Source organism: Alexandromys fortis, unplaced genomic scaffold, assembly GCF_014885135.2.
Source record: "Alexandromys fortis isolate MF-2015 unplaced genomic scaffold, M_Fortis_MF-2015_v1.1 scaffold_277, whole genome shotgun sequence".
Taxonomy (NCBI): Eukaryota; Metazoa; Chordata; class Mammalia; order Rodentia; family Cricetidae; genus Alexandromys; species Alexandromys fortis.
The window spans coordinates 882138-906896 of NW_026068153.1; the positions used below are offsets into that span (position 1 = coordinate 882138).

At 46.4% G+C, this 24759-nt stretch overlaps 1 protein-coding gene across 8 annotated transcripts in view; it reads right to left on the reverse strand.

The window, feature by feature from the left end:
• Positions 1–24759, reverse strand: part of Kcnma1 (potassium calcium-activated channel subfamily M alpha 1) — a 717904-nt gene that overhangs the window by 496632 nt on the left and 196513 nt on the right. For all 8 annotated transcript variants that reach the window (XM_050127309.1, XM_050127310.1, XM_050127305.1 and 5 more), the window contains exon 2: positions 20288–20449. In XM_050127309.1, coding sequence (XP_049983266.1) covers positions 20288–20449 — 162 coding nt within the window. The remainder of the gene's footprint in view (positions 1–20287; positions 20450–24759) is intronic.

The following is a 24759-nucleotide window of genomic DNA, read 5'->3' on the forward strand; positions in this document are numbered from 1 at the left end:
ATGAAATTGTCAAAGAATAAATAAAATATGCCTTCAAATAATTTAAAAATAAAGAAAAAGAAAAATGATGATAATCTAGTTTAACTAACCTAACTGAAATGCGATCACTTGAAGATGAACCCCATATCAAATCAGGAATTGCTATTTCACAGTCCTCCTAATTTCCCAGGTCTAGCACATCTTAATTCAGACAACCATCCCTCAGGAACTCAGAACAACCTAGCCAGGAAGAGGCGACAGCCCAGGTCTGGGTTTCTCTGGTTCCTGTCTACTCTTTGAGCTCATGGACATCTCCGGGGAAGAGCAACACGTATACGCTTGTGTGGGCCTGTGCGTCAACATCAGCTCTCCAGGCCAGTTTGTGACTCAGTGCAGGAGCCAAGATGATGTCTGATTCTATGGGTTCTAAAACGGCATCTCCAGCGCCCCAAGAGATCACCATCACAGCGCTGACAGAGCAAACGTGGTCTGGGGCTTGATGGAGAATATTTTCTAGCTAAGCAGATCTTGTGCTTGTGCCACCACCAGCTGGTGGGGGGGGGTATCTCAAAACAGAATGACCTCAGAGGTGGAGGTGGAGATGGCATTTACGCAGTCACTGGGGCACTGGCAGGTTGTGCCAATAATAAACAAACACACACCTACGTGCAAAGAAGGAAGCGTGCATGCAGGGTTGAGCAAGCAGTTGCCATGGAAACCAGCTAGTCTCACTCTAGAGTTTTCCCTGGCACCTTGATCATTCAGTGGCTGATGGAGTCCAGTGGAGAGGCATTGTGCCTGTCCCTATGGAACTTTCCAAATGGGCCCATTATGATGAAAGCAGATCAAAGAGGGAAGGGTGACGTAGCTTTTTCTATTCACAGTTGCATTCACGTTTTATCCTGGATATGACTCAAAGGAGAAGAAGATAAAACAAGCCCTGCTACAGGGAAATGGCTGGAGGAGATTAAATAATGACAGCAGAGGAGTGAGGTGGAAGGTATCTGGACACGGTAATAGAAGGGAGGTGGCTTGAAAAAGTGTCCACTATGAAAAATGCCCCAGTGGATAAGTGGTTATGACCTCAGGAAGTGGTATCTCACCCAACTTGACATAAAAACCGTATGTATAGAAAATTAAAAAATCCTGGTTTGATTGCTTCCCTAATCTACACACACACACACACACACAGAGAGAGAGAGAGAGAGAGAGAGAGAGAGAGAGAGAGAGAGAGAGAGAGAGAGAGAGAGAGAGAGAGAGAGAGACAGAGACAGAGACAGAGACAGAGACAGAGACAGAGACAGACAGAGAGAATGAATCAGGGAAGCACTCTTCCACTGACTGTCGTCTCTAGCATTCTCTTTTTATAGTGAGACAAAGTCTCGCTAAGTTGTCCAAATCCAAACTGGCCCAGACTTTGTGACTCCCCTACCTCAGCCTCTCATAGAACTAGCATAACAGGTCTGTGGTACCAGGTCTGGTAGGCAGTACATGAAGTGTCAGAAGGAGTCAATGCCAGCTCGCCCCAGGATCCAAGTCCTGAGGTTTACTGGGTATGTGATCATCCCTGGGATCTTCAAGTCTCTGAGCCTTGGCTTCCTCCCCTGTAGCATGGGGTTGGGAACTGATGAATGTGCATCAGGTGCCTTCACCAAACTTGTATTCTTGTGTTTAACACTGGCTTCTATGAGTGCAGAGACCAGATCTCTTTGCAGTGTGGAGCAACTGCCAAGCAAAGGGCTTGGTTCATCCAGATAAAACAGTTGGATGCAAGGATGAAAATATCCCCTCTTCCCCCTCTTCCATATAAAACAAAAGGGATTATAAAACAAACATGTTTCCTATTCTCAAGGAACCTACAACTTACTATATTTGATTAACAAACAAATTATATAAGACTTAGTCTGTGCCAGCTACTGTTCTAAGTACTTTACAAATATTAGGGAATTTAATCTTCATAATAACCCTATCAAGTAGCTATTCTTGCTTTCTGTCCCTGGCCCAACTAGTACATGACAGAGCCAAGATCAAGCAGTCCATTATCGCTCAACGGCCTTTTTTCTTCACTCTTTAGCTGGGCTGCCCCAAAAGTGGATGAGTCCAACACATGCATAGATGAAATATAGATATGACTGGTGGATTTCAGGAGCAAAAGACTGTGTCCTGGCCTTGAAGATGAAGTCAGATTTAACAAAGTGTATGGGAGGATACGGAGGGGAGGATGTTTGGAAAGAGGATGCGTGTTGATCATCTGTTTGAAGAGTCCAGGCTTAAGGCCATACAAAGCCAACGGGAAACCTAAACAAAGCTGGCTTTGGGGCAATTTCACTGGTAATGACACAGAAAATGGACTGCTGATGCTCGGTGGGCAGATGGGGCACATGACACACAATCCGGCAGGGTGAGTAGAGAAGTCAAGGGTTTCAGCCAGGACTGTGAGGAAGGGATCATTGATGGCAAGCCTATAGGGTTTGGCTTCAACCACAAACTGCTATGTCAGCACCAGTTTCTGCCAGCCACAAAGACCAGAAGCAAACTCCAGGGGGAAATAACAGGGCATGTTCTTGGCCACCCAGAATGGCACAGGGGCAGGATCACTACAGCAGTGGGGTCCATGGGCACTCGAGCTGCGTGTAGGATCAGGCAGATGCTTTCCTAGCTGCCTTGACTGGCTACTACTCATGCAAGTCAGATCTGAGAAAGAATCTTGGACACTTCAAATGTAAAAGATGCCTCCCCCACCAGACTAGGAACTGCAGACAGTCTCACTGCGCACAGACTGGATAAATCACAACTCCAGACTCTAAGCCAACCTGGGTCTTTCAGCTAATGGGCATTCTATTCCAATCCCCATTATATTGGGAAGAGAAGAGCAAGAATTGAGGCTGGATGGGAGTTATAGTCCAAGAATGTGATCAGTCAGCCTTCTTGCAAACTCCTCCAATGGCCTGAAATCCTCTACTCCATCCCAATTTTGCATCAGTCCCCAGAGAAAGCTTCATCTGACATCACAAGGAAATGAATGCCAGGGTGAAGGCACAGCAGGTAGACTCATAAAACCAGCAAAGGGAACGTGGCTTTGACAGAAGCTGAAGCTTGCCTGGTTATTTATCTTTCATATCTGAAGCCTTGGAATTCCATTTTCATCTTGATGGGGATAATAAACTCTTAGCAAACTTTTATGGCTCCCCAGATGAAGCTGAGGACTCTGCCCCTGCCTCCTTCTTGCAACCCAGGCAGAATCTGAAATTCAAGTCAGACCAGAAACTGCTTTTGGTCAGAGGCAAAATGTATTTATCTTTGTAGGCACAGCCATTAAGATGCAAGCATGAATAGCTGAAGAGAGAACATTAAGGGGGGAAACAGGAAGAAATAGGAGGTACTGGCTATGAAGGAAGGAGACCATGACGCATCAACCCCCACAAGCTTTTTATGGTACTGGGGGAGTGGGGCACCAGGAAGGCAGCTGCAGAGATGAGAGAATGGACCCCGGGAGTGGGCTGGGAGAGCTTTGCTGTGGGAGGGCCGAGACTGGCTCATGCTGAGTCCTAAAAGAATTTGGGGAGTGGACAGAACACACTGAAAAATTGTGCCTGCATTTCTGTTTGTCTGTCGAATCAATGTGGCTCTGCAATCCACCCCCTTGCTCCTCCAAATACTAAAAAGAAGTCTCCAGATGGAAATATCTGAAGTCAAGCTGCAATATGAAAAGAAATTTTAGAAAGAAAAGAAAGAACACTAAGGCTCACACAGGAAGCTGACAATTTTCCTGGTTCTCTGAGTGCTAGCATACAGACCCAGGTTACCTGTGCACTAGACACAGCCAGGAGTAGGGGCTAGACCACATGCTGCCTGGGATGAACTGCATGACTTCAGACAAATCCGTTTAATCATTAAAGAAGTAAGTGATATGGTTTCAAACAGCTAAGAAAGAAATAACATTGGTCTGACCACCTTCTAAACCTTCTATAACGGCAGAAATCACTAATAATCACATTCTTTAGAGCAGGGCCTCACCCATGAATCTTGGACAAAGCCTTCTCTGTAGGCAGCACCTGAATGGACCCAGAACAGGAAACACATTCCGAGTTCCTAGATTAGAGCTCTTCTAATCCTTAAACATTAGAGCTAGAAAATGGTCTGTGTCCCAGACACCCCTAACTAGGTCCTATGTCCTACCTCATTTTGTTGTAATCGTCACTTTGTATTTTGAGGTTGTTTTATTCCTTTTCTTCTCTTTAGCCTGCTTTCCAAGTCTTAGCAACCAAGGTAAGGTTGCAAAAATACAGCATAAAGCCTCTTCCCTTAACTAATATCTGGGAGTTTGTGACCTTGTGTCTTTACCCCCTCTTTATATTAGGTTCCACCCCAGCTCTGCTCAAAAAGTCCCCCCGAGGATGATGTTCACTCTAAGAATCTCATCAAGGTAGAAAATCCTATCCCATTTCAAATACTTTGAGATCAGGGCCTAGATGACAGCCTAAGGAAGTTCACAGACAGTTAATCATTACGCTCAGTTTTTTTGAAAATTATTAAAGAGTCCAGAATTAGAAATTCAGATTTCCTCCAGACTCCTGAGAACAAACAGCACTCCTCCAAATGGTTTAATGTGTCTGTTTAATGTACACAAAATTATCTTTCAGGAAGTGGGGCTGTTTTTCCTGTCACTCTGCATCTCTAGACTATACCACCTTTGGCAAATGGACGGGGAAGCCAAGCCTGAGAAAATTAAATTCCACAGCAGAAATTATCAGGACCAGAGGCTGTAGCTGAAACAAACTTAAATGAGAGAGAAATATGTTTTGCTTTGTTTTTTTCTTTCCAGTTCTATCTGATCTCTCCATCTCAGTCTGGGAAGGAACATTTTAAAAAAAATTCTGAGTGTCTTGTTGAATTTTGTCTATGAGGTCTGTGGAGTAAGATAACCGTAAGACACAGTGCACAACTTTCTTCGGGCCAAGGGACTATAGAAACTGGCTTCCATGCTCAAACTCTCAGGGGCGAAGAACCAGCCAAAACCATGCATGGCTTTGCAAGCTGGGTGAGAGAACAGAGGAAGAGCAAAGCTTCTGGCGCTCCATCACTGAGAGCCCAGGGAAGGACTCAGCCCTTCCTCCTAAGGATACGGACAGCTTCTGCTAAGAATCATGTTAATTAAATTGGAAACACTTGAAATAGCCCACTGAGGGTGTGCTGTGGTTGTTTTTCTTCGGCTCATCTAGGAAGTTAACTCGAAGCTTCATTTGGGAAATTACTGCAATCTGAATTGCGTGGATCACCCACAGTGTTGGATACCCTCATGTAACTTTGGGAGGTAGCCTGCCCAGAGTTTCTTTCTTCTTCTTTTTTGTTCTAGCCCCCCTGAGTGTACTACCTTACTCCACACTAATGGCTCCTTTCTCCTGACTGCCTCTGGCAGTCATTCTTTTAAGTAAACGTTCCATTTATGAAATGTTCACCGGTGCAGAGATAAAGTGAAGCTTCTGCCTCTGCAAGAAAAGGGAACTTCTGTGGTGGAGAGGGCCATCTGTCACCCAGGGTCTCCTCAAGCAAAGGCTTGTGCAAGGACATCCCTTCACATCACTGTAGAGCCGGTGGGGCTGTTCCACTTCACATGGAGTCACAGCTAGAACCCCTCAGAGAAGTCTGTGTGACAGTAACTCAGGAAAGGATTCTGTTACCGCTCTGTGTGTGGTGTCCCCCCCCAAGCTCATGTCTTGAATAATTAGTCCCCATCTGAGCCACCATTTTGTAGAATCTTCAGAAGGTGGGGCCGAGAAGGAAGAAATGGGTCCTTGAAGGGCTAGCCTTACAGATTCCAACCTGGTCCCTGCTCTGGCCCAACTCTCTGTTTCTTGATCCATTTGAGTGTGAACAAAGAGCTTCATGCAACTGCTGCCACAGCTGCGAGCAGCCATGAGCGTCACCAGCTCTCCCTTGATGCAATAGACTGACTCTGGTGTCTCTAGTCCTTCCTCCCTGAGGTTTCTTCTTTCCAGGTATATTATCACTTCAACAAAAAATTAATCACTAATACAAGTTCTATGACTGAAACATCTAAAACCAACTCTCCGGCCTCAGATCAGAGAGTATAGGCCCCTCTCCCGTGGCATCCTCCATCAACTCCATGGTTACAGTCCCTTCTAGAAGCTTCCCCTTTTCTGTATATTTGTATCTACGTGGAAGAGGTTCAGAAAGAAAGAAGATCAAAGGAGATGAATGGGAGACAGTGGCCCTGTCACTCAGGGCCTATAAGCCACGGAGTAATTTTAGATTTTAGTTGACATAGAGTAATCTGAGTGAAGGCCAAAAAGGGACTTCCCAGATCTATCCCATCCTACACATCTCCAATGGCACAAACAGAAAAAAAAAGGAAGGATAGGAAGGAAGGAAGGAAGGAAGGAAGGAAGGAAGGAAGGAAGGAAGGAAGGAAGGAAGGAAGGAAGGAAGGAAGAAAAAGGCCTAAGGTGAAGCTGTACCAATGCTGAACACAGGCCCAGGTACACACAGGTCAAAGGCACGTCCCGACTGCCTTTCTGATGGTAAGATGGTGTAGAAGGAGCAGCGGGCCGTGTTCCGCCCGGCTCCCAGGCACCTGGCTAGCTTATGCTCCGAAATAATTACACTGAAACTGTATTCTTTTAAACACTGCTTGGCCCATTATATCCAACCTCTTTTTGGCCAATTCTCACACCTCAACTAACCCATTTCTAATAATCTGTGTAGCGCCATAATCTGGTGGTTTACCAGGGAGATTCTTAACCTGTGTCTGCCTCGGAGAGGAGAATCATGGCAACTGCCTGACTCGGCTTCTTTCTCCCAGCATTCTGTTTTGTCTACTCTGCCTACCTAATTTTCTGTCCTATTAAAGGGCCAAGGCAGTCTCTTTATTTAACCAATGAAATTAACACAAAACAAAAGACTCTCCCCCATCAAGATGGCAAGAGAATGAGAAGCACAAAGCTTGGTGAGCTTTTGAAGGTACAGACTGCTCAGGAACTGTAGGCATTCCTTGTCTACCCACAGACACTCAGAGGTCTTGACTTCCTCAAGGTCATCAAGGAAGGCTGCAGCAGAGGCAGAACTAGAGAGCAGTTTTCTACTACCTCAGTTCCTTCAACAGAAGAGATTTGGTTTTCTCTTGTGTCTGGATTGTTCTCACATAGGGACTGGAGAAAGAAAGGCCCAGAGAGGTACATCACATAAACTCAGTTGATAAATTGTTTTTTGTTGTTGTTGTTGTTTTGTATTGCTTTGTTTTTTTTCTTATCTGAGCTGTGTGTATGTGCATGTGTGTTCATGTGGATGTGCATGCATGTAGGTGTGCTCAGGTACATATGTGTTTATGCATATGTGTTCATGTGGATGCATATATGTGTGCAGGTGTGCATGTGTATGTGCATATGTGTTCATGTGGATGTGCACGTATGTGTACAAGTACGTATGTGTATGTGCATGTGTGTCCATGTGGTTGTGGATGCTTATATGTGTACAGGTACATATGTGTATGGTATGTGTATATGTGTTCATGTCAATCTGTATGTATGTATGTGTGCAGGTACACATGCTTTTGTGGAGGCTAGAGGACAGCCTTGGGGGTAATTTCTCGGGCACCTTTTGGCTTTGTTTTTGTTTGAGATGGGGTCTCCCTCCTCAGTGTCCCAGAGTTCATCAAGTAGGCTAGACTGGGTGGCTATGGAGCGCAGACATCTGCCTGTCTCCACCTCCCCAGGAAAGGGATTAAAAGTGCATGCCATCACACCTGGCTTTTTAAGTTGGTCCATATTGACCCCAGATCACTGTGATTACTAAGCAAGCACTTTCACCACATGACGTTTTTCTCCAGGTCTTCTTCTGGAAAACTCTGAGGTAGCTAGGAAACTAAATTACTCACCTCCTGGCTTAGAGTAAACCATAATATCATGGCAGCTTCCCCAACAATACAAAAAGGATGCCTGTGAATAAACAGCTACCGAAAGCAACTGCCTTCCTTTTGAAAGGAACTGTTTTCTGGGCAGGGACAGTCCTAGGTAGACAGTTCTCTGAGTGCCCAGAGGCCCAGGTAGACAGCTCTCTGGGCAGGGACAGAGTCCTAGGTAGATGGCTTTCTGAGTATCCAGAGGCCTAGGTAGGCAGCTCTCTGAGTGTCCAGAGGCCTAGGTAGGCAGCCCTCTGAGTGTCCAGAGGCCTAGGTAGACAGCCCTCTGAGTGTCCAGAGGCCTAGGTAGATGGCTCTCTGGGTGTCCAGAGGCCTAGGTAGATGGCTCTCTGAGTGTCCAGCTTGTTAGATGGGTTCAACATATACTCCCAAAAATTCATCACATCCATGCCCCTCTCCAGAAGCAAGGAGGGGGTCAGAACTCTCTCTAGGGTCTTTTAAACCCCATGTCACAAAGTTCACAGGCCAACAGATGCAGCAGGTTTTGATAGCAGTCAGAGATCAGGGATTGCTGTCCCTTGAAATACAAACCTTATGCGATATGGCCATTATTGCTGTAGCTGTAGGCAGCTATGGTGGGAAACAGCACTTCCTGTCCTCTTTCCTTCCACTGGGCAATTCCCTCCTTCTCTTAGGGGTGGCTGTAGCCACAGTCACAGAAAGGGGTGGGGTGAGAGACATTAAAAAGAGGGCTGAGAAGAAGGCCAAGGTCGTCTCTTGGCTCTCTAGTTAATCGGCTGGAACTTGGGCTTCCACGCCTGTGGAAGAGTCTGCGGGATTAGTCCATTTCCTTTATGGATTAGCCCGTTTTATAAACAAGAAAGGCCCAACGGGCTGTTAGCCTAGGGTAGAGGCACATAGACATAGGAAACCTTGGATTCCCCAGGCTAAATTAAAACCTGCACCTTTGCATGCTTATCCATTGTGATTCAAGTTACCACTCAGAGACTTCTGCCTTCATCCTCCCCAGGCTGTCCATGTCGGTGCAAGGCTAATTTCATGGACTAAATTAACTGGATAGACAAAAAGAGGACCCTGGTACCTAAGAGGCTTGGGTGCATTTAAGTTTATCATTGTCTGATTCCTTAAGACAGACTCAAGAAACAACTGGCAAGCCCTCATTCCCTCTCTATCCAAACAGGAAAGAACATTTCTTATAATAAAAAATTCTGAGTCTAAACGGTAGCTTTGGGTTGGTAACGCTTCCCCCCTAAACTTGTCTTTTCTGGAAGGTGCCTTTTTCTGGACACTGCCTCTCTAAATGGGGCTTCTAGTCCTCCAGATTGGAGTGTTTAGGGCCCACAGGCACGAGTCCGTCTGCCTCCTCCTAAACATAGCCTCGCAAACTAAACTTGGAAGCGTCAGCTTGCATGTGGTCCCAAGTGTGAGCGACTTCATCACCGCCATGGTCTCTATTTTTGAGTGTTCCTACTAAACTTTCTCACAGCTGGAATGAAGGCTCCAAGGAGAAGTACAGCTCTCTAAGAGACGTTTCTCACAAATAGCCACAGCTAAACGCGCTTGAGAGGGGTGGGAAAACATTGCCAGCCCTGTATCACCAGTGAGCTCTGAACTGCCCATTCCCTACTACGCCTCCAGGGGGCACCAGCTCTCACTTGTTGGGAAGGAGGGAGGCGGGGCGGTCAGTCAGGCAGAAGGCTGGCTGACTTTAGTCATAAACATATTAACTCAGCCCCTGGGTTCCAGCAGCGGGGACTCACGGGATCTGAGACTAGAATTAGAAACATCAAGCTCCCAGGTCTGCTCAGGGACTGACTAGTGGGTCACTAAACTATTTCAAAACCCTGTTCCCTCCCCCATAGCATTCAAGCCGAAGCAAGCATCCTACTTTCTGCTTTGCATCCTTTGTGCTGTGTAGAGTTTTCTGGTCTGGTAGAAACAATAGGTGTCTGTTGTCTTGAATGGTGGCTGATTTCTAAGAGGTTCTTCTCTGGGGTGTCTGACAGGTTGGACAGAGATCCCTGAGGACATGCTTCATGTATTCAACTGAACCTACATTCACGCTTTCTTCTGCCAAAGTACCATGCCTTCCTGTGTCCATTCAGTGGGGTCTCTGGCCACTGCCTAACAAAATGTTACGCACACCTTCTTATGTGCAGTGCTGAGAAGCCGTCTGAAATCAGCTATCCTGAGGATCACACTACCTCCAGGGAAGACTGGGCATGGAGACCACTCTGAGGGCCCATGGGACTCACCTGTTATCCTGCCAAAGGGTTTCCTGTGACACACATGCCCACAATATACAGCTCCAAGGAGCTGAGCATAGCCCTGCCTCTGGCCCTTGAACCGTTCAAGGAGGCTGTATGTACAGTGAGAATTTCCTGGCCATCTTCACAACGGTGAGTCAGACTGCCATGAGCCAGTCCAGACTCAGAAAGACCAGCCCTTGAATGGACCCAAATGAAGGGTGTGCACAGAACCAACACTGACTGCCTAGTCCCATACCAGGGACTGCTTGTGATGCCCAGACCTTCCAGCAGTCTTGCTCAGAGCAGACTGGTCCTCTAAAAAATGTTAAAATCAGAGAGGTCTCAAGTATTCTCTCTCTTTCTCTCTCTCTCTCTCTCTCTCTCTCTCTCTCTCTCTCTCTCTCTCTCTCTCTCTGTGTGTGTGTGTGTGTCTTCCTCCTCTCCCAGAGGATTTTTTCTCCCTTCCCCACCTCTGTAAGCTCCATGACAGCCCACTCTAACCGGTGCCAGATCTGAAAGGTAAGACAAACCATAAGAGCCACTAACTAACCACACAGAGACACTATTCTGGCATGTATTCACAAGCTTATCACCGCAACAGGAAGACCCAGAGTCTGTCATTATCCCATCATCAAGATGAGGAAATTGTGGCCTCAAAAGATGAAGCAATTGGTCCAGAATGAAAGCCCTGGGGAGAGGTAGAACAGGCATGGTATGGTCTGGCTGAAACCCCAGCTGCAAAAATACACAGAAGCCCTCTGTATTCCAAGGACCACACCATAGCAGCTCCTTGCCAAGAATTCAGGAGATGTGTTGTTACAAAGTGTTCTGTCTCACCTCCTGGTATGTTCTGATGACCTGATAAAGGGACTCAAAGAGCTAAGGAATGGAAGGGCACCAGGCAGATCCCTGCTTGAAGGGTGGAACTCCTAGCCTACAGCCCAAAGAGGATAGGAGGAGTAGTTCCATTGGCAAATACTAATAAACACATGAGGACTGGTTCCAGAGACGTGGATAGGTAAACGGTTGAGAAGACGAAAGCAGGCACCCCCCTCCTACCCTTCTCTTGGACATCCCAAGGTGGAGGAATAACAGCACCATGAGCAACATCTGGGGACATTCTTGGGCCAGCATGGAGCTTCCTCTCTCCAGAGCTGTCTGCTTTCTGACTCAATCCTTCATTCTCCCAAATGCTCCCCGGAGGCCAGAGAGGCCAACCTGCCAGCTAGTAAAATTAGCAGCTGGGCTTTTTACAGGGCACACTGGGGAGCCGGGCACACTGAGTGCTAGCTTAAAGGGCAGCAGCCAGAGCGGGTTGAGGTACCTGCCCTACAGACCTGCATCAGGAGCATCCATCACACGAGGAGTAAGGGAGAGGGAAAGTCTGGACCACGAATGTCCAGGGAGAAGGGCCTGAGGTAGCAGACTGCAGGAGAGCAGAAACGGGAAAAGGAGCAAGGAATGACCTTGCTATAACATTCTGAAGTTGAATGTGTCCAGCCTCTAGGCTAAGCCTGCTAAGCCGAACAGAGAACTTGGTAGCTTGGGGCCACTGGGCTCCGGCCTCCATCTTTTCCTACACTCTGCATCAGACTGGGTTGAGCTTAGGGCAGTAACACAGGCATGTTGTTCAGAAAGCGAGGAACTACTACGTCCTATCTGCTACCGTGTGCAGTGGGTAACATGGGAACCAGACGCACTGGCCATTCAGGAAGAATTCACCAGTTTCAGAAAGGGTGGCAAACTTTTCACTGCCGGGATAGACAGGAATTGTTTTAGACTGAAGATGTTTTGGACTCTATGGATGCTACTCAAGTCTTCACTGGATTGTGTTTCAAAAGCAAGCACAGACACTATGTAAATGAATGAGCATGGCTGTATAACAATTAAAATTTGTCCACAATGAAATTTGAATTTCATATACTTCTCACTTGTTACAAAATATTCTTTAGATTTTTTTTAAAAGAAATTTGAAAATGTGAAAAACTACCTTTGCTCCTAAGCCAGACAAGCAAGGCAGTGAGCCACTTGTCAGTGGTCATGCACAAAACAAAACTGTGAACATCTCCAGCAACAGGAGCTCACTCCCTGCAGTGGGAGCTGCTCAGTGCAGTCACTCTGGCATTCATCGACCACTTGAATAAATGGTACTGGGTCACAAATAGCAAGTGTCATAACTCCAGCTCCTCTTCCACCAAGGTCCAAACAGTTATTTAATGACATAAAAATGTAATACACCATCTTTGACTTTTTGACTAGTACAAAGTACAAACACAGGGTTAACTAAAGAGGCACAATGGAAGGTCTAGTGGGAAATTAACTATGTGAGTTTTGGAGCCAAAGCCTCTTTTAGGAGTGCTGATGTCAATCAAACCTGCTGACTTCCAATAGGATGGTTCGCTATGCAGAATGCAACCCCACAAGGTTTATACTGTTTCTGCTCCATGCAATAACGGCAGTTGATGAGACAATTTTATGTCGCTTTGCCCAAAATACAAAAGGATACATGTGAGGAATAGCACATTCGCCACCTCGCTGCACTGAGAAAGTACAGGAGAGGATGCACATGAGAAGCATGTCCCCCAACAGTACAAAGGACAGCAATGTAGGCCACATAGCGGATTCATTATACACACATTCTCTCCCATCTCAGTTTCACTGATCCAGTGCCTGATTCACACAGCTCAACAGTGACGGCACAGCTACGTCACCCCATGAACCCAACAGGGTCACTTCTGTTTGAAAGACACACTAAGTATGCATTTTCTCTTGAGCCCTCAGACATAAGAATAAAATGACCTGGGCTGGTTACATAATGTATCAAATGCCACCCATGTGACCTGTTTAGAAAGATAAAGGGTGAGACTAGCATTTTGTTTCTCCATGCATTGATAAAGCGTCCCCTAGACATTGAAGTAAACAGCAAATGTTTTCAGATGGTGGAATTAGATTTGCATGCTTCCTGGAGCAATGTTCAAGTGCAGTAGCATAAACAAATGGGGAAAATAACTCAAATGAATGATGCTAAGGACTTTGTCTTCGTCCAAGGAGGGGGTTACTGTATTGGAAAAAAAAAGTCTTTTTAAGAGAGTCACAAAACACTGCATCTGTCATAGAGTTGACAGGAAGTCCAGGCAATGCATTCCTGGCTCAGACCTTGAGGTGAGGTTATCTTTAGCTAGAGAGACAGTTGCTCTGAGATCAACATAGAAATGTGACTATTCAGAAATGAAATATCTGTGGAGATGATGACAGTGTCAATGGTGATGACAGCAGGGTGTGTGTGTGTGTGTGTGCGCGCGCGCGCGTGCGTGTGTGTGTGTGTGCGCGCGCGCGTGCACGTGCGCGCGCTCATGTGCATGTGTGCCTGTGTTCTTCCTGCGACTACACCCTTCTTCCCTGTAAATAGGTTCTCTAGTACTGCCTCACTCTTGTTCTACAAGACTCTTATTCCCTACCCCCTGATTTCTTTATAAACTAAGGGGATGATCTGTAGCTTGTGAAAGAAAAGAAATCTGGCTCACCACCTGCTTCTGTCAATAAAGTTTTACTGGAATATAGTTACATTGTGGATGTTTGTGGCTGCTTTCAAACCAAAGTGGTACAAGTAGTTATGATAGAATCTGCACAGACCACAAAGTCTAACATGTTTACGACATGAACATTTACCAACCTTGAACTAAAATATCTATATTGATTTTAGGTTGATGAGTCTAAAAAGTAAAAACAACCAAGCAAAAATTGTTCTAAGCATTTCTTGCCCCATCCCTGTCATTGCATATCACTTTCGCCTTTACAGGGGTTTAATCTGGCTCCCAAAAATGTATGGAACACTTACCAGTACACACACACACACACACACACACACAATCAAATGGAAAATAAAACATTTGAGACAGAGAGGGAGAAAGAAAATAGAAACAAAGAAAATGGGGGGGGAGATCCCACATAGAATTCAAACCTGGTTTTCCATGTTAACATGGACCAGTCAACCTTGGCTTACAGTAGCCACCAGAAAGAGACACAACTCCTTTCCTAATTTAGAATAATCATGTTGTGCACTGACAGGTGATCTCTAGTGAAAGCGGCTAATTTAGTTTCTCCAAGAGTGTGTGCCTTCAGTAAACAAGGTGAAATGTAAGCAACACAGCCCTCAGCAATGCCCAAACATTTGAGAAGAATCCTGAAGACATCTTCCTCTGCGTTGAAGTATCACTGAGCGTGGGCCAACTCCAAATCCTAAAATGGAAATTGTCAGTGATGCTTCCAACATGTTCCAGAATTCTAAAATAAGCATGTACTCCTCTACGACTGTCCATCAGCATCTGTGGGAGACTGCTTCCCCGTGGGTACCAAATCTGAAGATGCACAGGCCTTACATAAATGGTGTAGTACTTTGTAGAGAGCCTCCGCACACCCTCATAGGCTGGAAACTATCCCTCCATTACGTGTAATGCTTCACACTATGTAAATGCGACAAAAATAACTGCTCCACTAAGTTTACCAGAGATGACATAAAAGAGGCCACACGTGTTCCGTGAGCTGCAGCTGTGTCTCACTAGTTTGATAGGTGATAGATAGAATCATGAATGATAAACGTGAAGACGGAGGGGACTGATTTTATTTCCACAGTCTTTAATTTGGAGGCTAGCAAGATGGCTCTGTGGTTAAGAGCATGTATGATGTAGGCACAAGGACCTGAGTTCGAATTCCTAGCATCCAGTAGAAATTCAGGCAGAGCTACACATTTTGGTAATCCCAGCATGGTAGGGTGGGAACAGTGGCAAGCATAACAGAGGAGCTCCCATATCAGGCAGCCTAGCCAAGTGATGAGTTCCCAATTCAGAGAGTCCCTGTCTCGGGGCAATATGATAGAGAGCTAGGGAGAAAGACAATGGGAGTCTTGCTCTGGACTCTATATCCGCCTCTATAACCACAAGCACACTGGTCCAATATTCATAGCTTCTCTCTCTCTCTTTCTCTCTCTCTCTCTCTCACACACATACACACACACACACACCATAGTGTTTTTAATTAAAAACTTTTTAAGAAAATAAGTATTCTTGAATTTTAAAAAAATGAAACAAAGAAAGCAGTAACTCTCGTCCACCTGGCATCACTCCAGTTTAGTATGGCTCAGGCCTGTTTCAGAGGAGGGCTCTGTCCCCTCACTCTTGCTGGTTTGTGGCCAGAAAGCCTAGTCTTAAGAAGAGAGACTGGGCAAAGGTCAATCTAAGACCTGGAACCTTGGGGTCCAGGAAATCATCACTTTGGTGCTGAGGCCCCTGATGAATGATGCTGACCACTTATGACAGGTACAATTACACACCTAATCCAACAGTATGACTAACTCACATTCGGGGTTTTCTTGCTTGTTGTTTTATGTCTGTATGTCATACACAGCCAGAGCTGGTAAGAAATTACCATTTGTTAAACACGGTGCTTTGCTATCGAGGTCAGATGGTACAGATAATCTGGGCTACTTAGCCAATCCTTTGCCAGCTGAACCTCACCCATCATATCCAGTCTTAGGAGTTTCACCAGGCAGGTGAGAGAGATTCAGATGTGGAGGCCGAGCTCCTGAGCATGCATCAAGGGAAACAGATTAAAAATTGAAAGAGGAAACTCAACAGCTGGTGTCTAGTATTGGTTTGGTCCCACTGTTGCAGGGATAAACATCTGGATAGCTCAAGACAAACACAGCTTTGGACTCAGAACAGGCATGGCAGCTTCATCCTGTGTGCTGCTATTTCAGCGTAAAACCTGTGTTCTGTGTAGAGCGAGGCTCAAACAACTCTTAGACACTGCTCTGTGCTGGAGGGATCCCTCGCTTCAAGGGGACCCAACACCCTGGCAGGACTTTCTCTAAGGAGACCAGCTGACACTGTAGGTAGCTCTAGGCAAAAAGGCTTCGGCTGAACCTGCTGCTGCCTGTGAGAGTTAAGGGGATCGGGACTCAGGTCCTCGGACCTAGTTCACTAAAACAGTCATGTTAGATTGTCACAGCCAGAGTAACATCTGGTAGTGACTTAGAAGAGGCACTGTCCTTATGTGGGAACACTAAGTTGAGTGTCTGGAGTCCATGTGGCTACCCAGCTGCCACTGACAGCTGCTTTGCTTCCTGTCCTTGAGGCTTGATTTTGCTCAGGGTGAGGGAGAGATGGATTCTTTGGTAAGATTAGCTGGCTTCCTTTTGGTGAGAGCCGGTTTAATGATTAGTTTTGTCAACTTGACACAACATCGAATCACATGAGCAGAGTGTCAGTGAAGGACTGTCTACTTTGATTTGGCCTGTGGATATGTCTGTGGGGATTGCCTTGGCTAAATGATATGGGAAGACTTGCCCACAGTGGGCAATACCATTCCCTAGGCAGGGGTTCCCAAAATGCCTAAAAGGAGAAACCGAATGTAAGGAAGCAAATAGGTGGGCAGGGTGCATTTGTTGATTTTCTAGTCTTGCCTGTGGATGTGAACAGCTCCCTCAAGTTCCTGCCACCTAGACTTTCCCACATGGTGAACTGCCACATAAAATTATGAGCTAAACCCTTCCCCCACTAAGTTGTCAGGATGTTTTCTCATATCAACGGGAATGAAACTGGAGCACTGCAATCCAACAGCTATGCAGGATATGTGGCTGAACAGAATGGCCGGGTCCATGCCTTTCCACCTGAAGCAAAGGAACAGGGCTGACGCAGTGGCTACAGGGCTCACAGCATGCTCTCCATAGTATTACTGATGGTACATGGAGAGTAGGGCAGTGGTCTGGGGAGTGGTTGGCCCTACGTACCCCAGTTGTATACTACCAGGCATATCAACCTCCCTGACCTCTTGACCTGTTTTCACTTCAGGCCTTGTCTTTTCGTCTTGTGCTATCACTGGAGTAAGCTCACTGCTCTAAGTTGTCTCAGGATCTCTCAGCTCATTTCCCCCTCTGAGTAGCCACCCCCTCCCAGGTGGCTATACAACACCAGCGTTAGCACCCCACTCTCAAAATATCCTTGTCCTACAAAGTTTGCCCATACTTGTTAACTTGGTATTTTCAGGTCAGACAAGCTGTCTCCAGTCAACCTTCCAGGCTTTCTTTGAGCCCAATGCCTTGGTGATCTTGGCCCTCAGCCTCATTGGACAACCCTCCAGAGTCCCATAATGCACTATGTTCTGCTCCCACAGCTTGCTTTCCTTAGTGACGTTATTTCCTCCCTTTAGCTTTTAAGATGTTAATTCACTTTTGAAAAGGGAAACTAAATGGGGGTGTCTAGTTAACCCTCAAATGTGTTCTGCCTTAGGCACTCTTCCTAGCTGACCCACCAAGAATTAATTCCCTTTTTCCCTCTGATCAGATTTTGTTTGTTTGTTTGTTTGTTTGTTTGTTTCTAACACAGCATATTGCTATGTAACACAGGCTTTCCTTGAGCCCATGATTCTCCTGCCTCAGCCTCTCAAGTCCTGGAAGGCACCACTACATTTAGCCTTTTTCTATTTTTTTGTTTTGTTTTGTTTTTTTGGTACTTGTCACAAGAACTCTACCACCAATCAGTGCCTGTGTTTGTTTCCCACCTTGTCAGACTTTTCCAGAGCTGCTGCTAGGACCCCTCAGCTCATTCTGATGAAGCACACTGGCACTGGCTGTAATGGCCCTGGACAGGAGCAGCTATAACATCCATATCAACCTGCCACACCGTGTCTGCCATGGCCAGAGGAATGTATGTTCTCCTGGTAAACCATCGGGTGCTGTAGGAGTTCACTGAGAATGGACTGTCTCAGACTCAAGCATGTTTGTCTCAAAGTGTCCTCAAGACCCCTCTTCTGTGATAAGCTGCCAGCCCCCAAACTCTGTGACAAAGAGGGTAAAACAGGCCAAGAGTGAAAGCATTGTAGTCTTGAGAACAACTAAAAGGGAAACTACGGTTCACCCCATGATATTAAAATGCCTGCAATGGGAAAGAGAAGCTGGAAGTTCAGCAATGGGAAGTTCAGCCATTTGGGAATTCTAACTGAATGTCTCAACTTGCCCAGTCCATCTCTGTCGCATGCTTTGTATCCTGGTCTAATGGCCTTTTGATATCTACACACTGCATGCTATTTCTCCTATACTTTAGCTTGCTATATATTTAAAAACTCACTCATTCAAAGTTAAAAGTATGACTTTCATAGATCATTCTCATGACCACGCAGAACTGCTACCATATGTGTGGAAGGCATGACCTCACTCTTGTCACCCAAGCATACCCAGACCCAGAACCCAACCTAAGTTGTCTCTAGAGCAAAATCTACTCATAACCCAATGTGAAAGAGCGACAGAAATCTTCCTTACAGAATGAGGAGAGGAAATAGATGACAGTGGTCCCCACATCCAGCAGCAAACCACCCGCAGGTCCTCTCCTGGTTCACAAAGGACCCAGCAGTCCCCCTGTCTTCTTTCTTGTAGCAACTGACCTTGTCAGCTTCTCTGTCCTCCAAAGGGTCAGCTTCCATTCCCTCTCTTTTGAACTTAGCCTTCAGCTAACACCAACTTGACTTTATGGCCTGAGCTCATAGAAGGTCCCTTGGATCCCAGGGTCCTGTTCTCCTACCAGATTATTTGGCTAGTCCCTTGAGTTCCTTAAGCAGGGCACACAGTGTCTTCCCCTCTCCCTCCAGTGGTGCGTGAGGCATCTATCCCACACACTGCCAGAGAGGATTTGAGTAAGTGAGACTCTCATCACCTTCTTTACTTGAATTCATCCCCTCATTGGAGAAGCAGTTTCTGGGGAACCATGTGTAAAACCCCAAGTCCTTGCTTTATCTTTGATCCAATGGCAGATAAGGTCCCTACTCTTAACGGAACCCCCACTTCGAGCCCAGGAAGGGTGACCTGCACAAAACATGTGCCAGAGTCACTGGGATAAGTCACCCGAACACATCATCAGGCAACTCCTGACCCAGAGCAACCCAAGAAAGCCACCAGCCAGTGCTGCGATAAGAAAGGAGCCCACCTAGAGCAGGCAGAGGGTTGGCAGAAGTGGACAACAGTCCCCATCTGCCCAGTTCTTCCCTACTCTGCACTGAGACACTGGTAACTCCTACAACCTTCTATCCCCTGAAAAGTGATGGAGACATCACAATCCTGCTTATAACACACACACACATACAAACTACAATACACTCACTACATATATACTATAACACACACATACACACTATAATACACCCACCACATATATACTATGACACACACATACACACTACAATACACTCACCGCATATATACTATATCACACACACACTACAATACACTCACCGCATATATACTATATCACACACATACATACACACTATAATACACTCACCACATATATACTATGACACACACATACACACTACAATACACTCACCGCATATATACTATATCACACACACACATACACACTATAATACACTCACCACATGTATACCATGACACACACACACATACACACTATAATACACTCATCACATATACACTATGACACACACATACACACTACAATACACTCACCACATATATACTATGACACACACACATACACACTACAATACACTCACCACATATATACTGTATCACACACACATACAGGAGCTGCTCACAGTCTCCATATGAGCGCTGCAGGAGCTAGTTGACACAGTGCAGATGAAGATACTGCACCCAAGCAGACTGCTGGAGGACCGTAGTAACTTGCACAGGCCAACACCCTCCCTCTCCCTCTCCCTCCTGCTCTCTCTCAGACAGGGTGTGGTAAGGATAGAGAGACTCCTAGATCCTGGATTAACAAGCTCTAAACATATTTCTGGTTTGTGTTACTATGCCCCATCATTTATGCTGAGATAGTACAGGTATAGTGTTTGTATGCACATGTGTTTTTGTTCATGTATGTGTACATCTGTTTTACTGACAGAGACAGTTCAGTTCACCGCCAAGGCAGGTTGTGAAAGTATGATACTGGCTCACTTGCTGTAGATGCCCCCATACTATTATAGACTCGGACACGTGTAAGAGTACCATGCTGATCCATGATCTCAGGGGAGCAGTGGCCACTCATCCAACTTGGCCTCGAGAAAACTCAGAGCATCATCACTCCTCCCAAGCAAACCCCTTTCCCGGATGCAAGACCACCTCATATGGGAGGGGCCAAGGACTCACCAAAACTCTGCCAGTCAGTGTCTGGGCAGATATCATCACCCCTGCCCAGTCCTTCACGGAAGTCATCCAGCCGACCTCGGCTGCCACCACCTCCTCTTTTTCATCCACTGGTTTGAGGGTACCATCTGCCTGGCTGGAGCCATTATTTATCTTCTGGGCCTCCTGGCAACAGAGAGAATCAGAGTTGAGTCAAAAGGAAACAACCAGATTTAAATAAGATGCCCACCTATACAGAATCAGAACCCCAGGTGAGGGAATGTGGCTTAAAGATAGAGGTTGAGGAGGAGAGATGGTTAAGGATTTTATTTTCTTTAGTTTGGTTTAGAAAAAAAAAAACCTGTGGAGGTTGCTTAATGGCTAAAGCACTTTCCGTGCAGCTGGGGGATGTGAGTTTAAATCCCTCAAACCTATGTAAAAGCCGGGCACAGCAGAGCACATCTGTGACTCCAACACTCTTACAATCTTGCAAGGTGGAGACAGGAAGAGCTCCAGAAACACATGACACACGGGTCAACCAGCCTGGCAGCAGACACAATAGAGACCAGCAAAAGAGGCGTCCTGTCTCAAACAAGGTGGGCAGACAGGACTGGCACCCAAGGAGGCCCTCTGACCCCCACGGGCACACTCTGGCACACAAAGGATCCTTTTTGAAATTTCCTTTTAGAATACTCTTGGAACAGGAAGAATGCTGGCATTTTTCTCTGACCACTTTAAAGGCAAAGCAACAAACCTGCCCCTGGTCACAGAGGGTTAAATTTAGAGGGGGGTGCAGTCAGCACAAAATTGTCTCTGCACAAGTCATTATACCTTCATAGTGCCAACCCCATTTCTCTTTACCAATTTCCCATCTTTTCTCCTGTCTATGCCATTCAAGAGGGACTCATGATGGACCCACAATGGTTCTAGCAATACAGACTGTTGGATCGGGCATTTGGGCAAGACCCCTGGCAAGACCCACTTGGGCCAGGGATAGGCAGATGATCTCTGTCAAGGCAATATGGTGCAAGCAAGGTACATTTGCTGAAACAGGTAGGGGAAGGGATCCATCCCTGAAAAGGAAGACAGCATGGAGGAAAGATGCGATGGACTACCAATGTCTGCATCTGAATGCCTGGGTCCAGCTGTGCCTACAGTTCAGATTCCTGAGTTACAAGAGATAATAAATTCCCTCTTTAGAACTTGAAATATGCTTAAAGAAAGAAGGCCTCAGATATCCAAACCCAGGCTTTGCACACAATGTGTCCTGAGGCCAGGATGCTCCCATCCTGGCCTCTGTCTCCTTAGATTTTCACTCATACACTCCCCACTTCCCAATAAAGTCTTTCTCACTATTCTCTGAAAACGTCATGCCAACTGCTTTGCTTTATTGTTTCCCATAACAATAATATACTCTATAATTCACTTACTTATTTCATTTACCACTCCTAATCCAACACTGCTGTCAGCTCCTATACCTAACACGGTCTTAAGCACAAAGCTAGCACAATAAACATTGATGAAGCTAGGCATGGCGGTACACACCTATAATCTCAGGAGGCCTAGGCAAGAGGATTGTTCACAAGTTAAAAACCAGCCTGGGCCACAGAGTCCAAGCACACAAACCAAAAACTACAACAAAAAAGCAATCGAAACTTTGAATGAATGGATACAAAGAAATCTGAGATCTGTTCATTGTCACCTCCAGAGCCTGGGTTTCGGATACCAGAGGAAATATAGGCTTCTCAGCCCAATTTGAATTTTAGATAAGCAAATACCTTTATAAATATGTCCAAAAATGCATGGCTTTTACATACAATAAAGGCTCATCATTCATCTAAATCAAATTTAACTAGACCCATGCTCAAACACCCGCTGAGATTATTAGTGCGGATGGAGATAGAAAAATATGTCAGTAAATTATACTCACCATTTATAATCCTGGTATCAATTTACAAAGAGAAAAACACTGGGGATCATTGTGTTTTGGCCTAAAGTGAGACTGGGAAGTGGGAATGCAATCAGAGGTGGGAACCTCCTGCAAGGAGAAGGGTGGGCCCAGTGAGAACAGGGAAGCAGGAAAAGTGGGTTTGCAGAGGTTCCCGATGTCTGCTCCTCTCTCACTGGCCAACCCTGGCTCAGATAGAATAGGGTTGAGAAGCTGGGCTGTAGGACTGAATGCCCATGGTATTTTACTCCCCAGTGTTTGAAGCTGCAGGAGCTGGAACACCCACAGTGGGAGCCTGGGAGGGGGAGGCCTCAGACCATCTGCTGACTTGTGTAGTATCTGCCTCTCAAACCTACTAGGCTAGTCTCATTGGCCTGCTAGCTCTGGTCCTGGGGCTGAGATCCAGGAAGATAGGATGTGATCCTTGGCAGCCATGGTAACCAAGGTGCATATTTAAAACTGAAATCTAGCCCTGTCTCAACTTCAGGGACTACCCAGTGAGATGGGGGAAAACAGTGTTTGCTCTGTGGAACTACACGATGCCCAATGGCACGTAGCAGACTCGGTTACTAAGTCCAGAAGGCCTACCCCTGCCTCATTGGACACTCACTCTGAATGTGGTGGTTCAGTCTTGAGTCAGCACCAACATCAAAGCACAAGGTACACTAAGTTACTCAGGGTGTCAGATCCACTCTAGAAACCGCAGTTTTACCTGGTGGTCAACACCTGAGGTCAACCTAGGGAACCATAGGCCTTGTCCATCCAAAACAGACCACAGACCTTAACTCCAGCACACCTGCTACTTTCAGAACTGACCCGTGAATGGTGAGGGCTGAGAGGAAGATGGACTTTCAAACCAGCATTCTTGTGTTGGCTTCTATTTGGCTGTTTTTGAGACAGGGTCTTGAGTAGCTTCAAGTGCCTCAAACTAGATCTGTAGACAAGGATGACCTTGAACTTCCAAGCTCCTGAGATTAGAGGCGTACACTACCACTTCCAGTTCATGGCAGACTAGAAATCAAACTCAGGACTTAGAGCACTCCAGGCAAGCACACTACCAACGGTGCTACACATAACAGCAGACAACTGGGCTCTGGCCACCAGGAGGCCCAATTGCCTGCTGCTTGAGCCTGCTGCCTCACAGGGCAGACACTTTTCAGCATGGAAAAGGCCCAGAGGCAGGAGTTCCCTGCAGCCCCCATGGTTTTAATGCATCTATAATTCACAGCGTAAGAGGTACACAGTGCATAGTATGCTATTCCTCCAACCCTCTTACCTATTGTTTTACAAGGCATTCATTATTTTAATTGCTTTATGATAGGCAGGGAAAAACACAAACTAACGGAGATAATGCCCTTGTTATTATTTGCTTATACTAGATGTTGTGAGCTTAATTACCACGTGTGGGAGGCAGGACTGGGGGAGGGGCCACAGAAACAGGGAGCTACATCAAGCCCTGTGCCAGCCTGCCAGGTTAGCTAGGGTTTCTGTGCCTGAAAGGCAAAGACCTGCAACCCTCTACTAATGTTACGCCGGAGGAAAGTGGGTGGGACCTGGAGGGCTAAGGGGCCCCGTTGAAGGCATGCAAGAGGTAAGGGGTGTTCAGTTAGAGCTTATTAGAGCAGCAGGGGTCTCCATCTATGGAGCCAGAATTGGATTTCAGCAGCTAGAACATAAAAGTTTTCCATGCTTTCTTCCGCAGATCAGTGGGATTTCACAGGCCTTTTTAAAACTCCAGTAACTGAGAGCTGTCACCTGGGACAGCAGAGAGCCCACTAGGACTTGGGTGCCCTCTACTCCCATGGGTCACGTTCATAACTCCTCTGTGCGAAGCAAGGAGACGCGCCCATCTCTGGGAAGGTGTGAGGCATAGTGGTTCATGCGGTGCTCGGTTCAAACCACAAATGCCACAGCCACCTCCGGTGCCGTTTCAGCCTCTGGGCCCTGGAAAGGCCACCGCTCCAACATGAGCCTCCATGAGTGACAAGAGAACAGAAAACAGGTGACTTCTGCATGACAGTACCCCCTGGCTGGGCAACTGGCTCTCGGGACCAGGCGCTTCTACTGCTGCCTGGGTCCAGCAAGACGGTGGGACTCCGTCCATGACAGTCAGGGAGGAACTCCCATACTAGGGGGGTCAGACCAAGTGTTCTCTTAGATGCACCCTGACCTCCAGCTCCATTACATCAACTGCTCCCTTCCAAGGAGGAGGGACAGGCCAGAGTGAGGCAGTTTCTGGGTCACAGGACTTCATTCTTTTTTCTGCATTCCACGGCACAGTGCCTCAGAGGCGAGATGCAGTTCCTGAATGGCAAAGCTCCTGCCCAGCTAACCCAGACTTCCCACTCTCCTACAGAGGATTCGAACACTCTCCAGAAAGGGTGAACTTGGTGTTGGACAGAAAATCACCTTATGACCCTCTCCCTGACCCCCAAGGGAGACAGTCTCTACAGACTTCTGACTACACGGCCACAGTCTCAGGGGGACCGGACAAAATGCACAGACATAGAGGGAAAGATGTTTAGGGGAGGAGAAAGGGACACGCGAA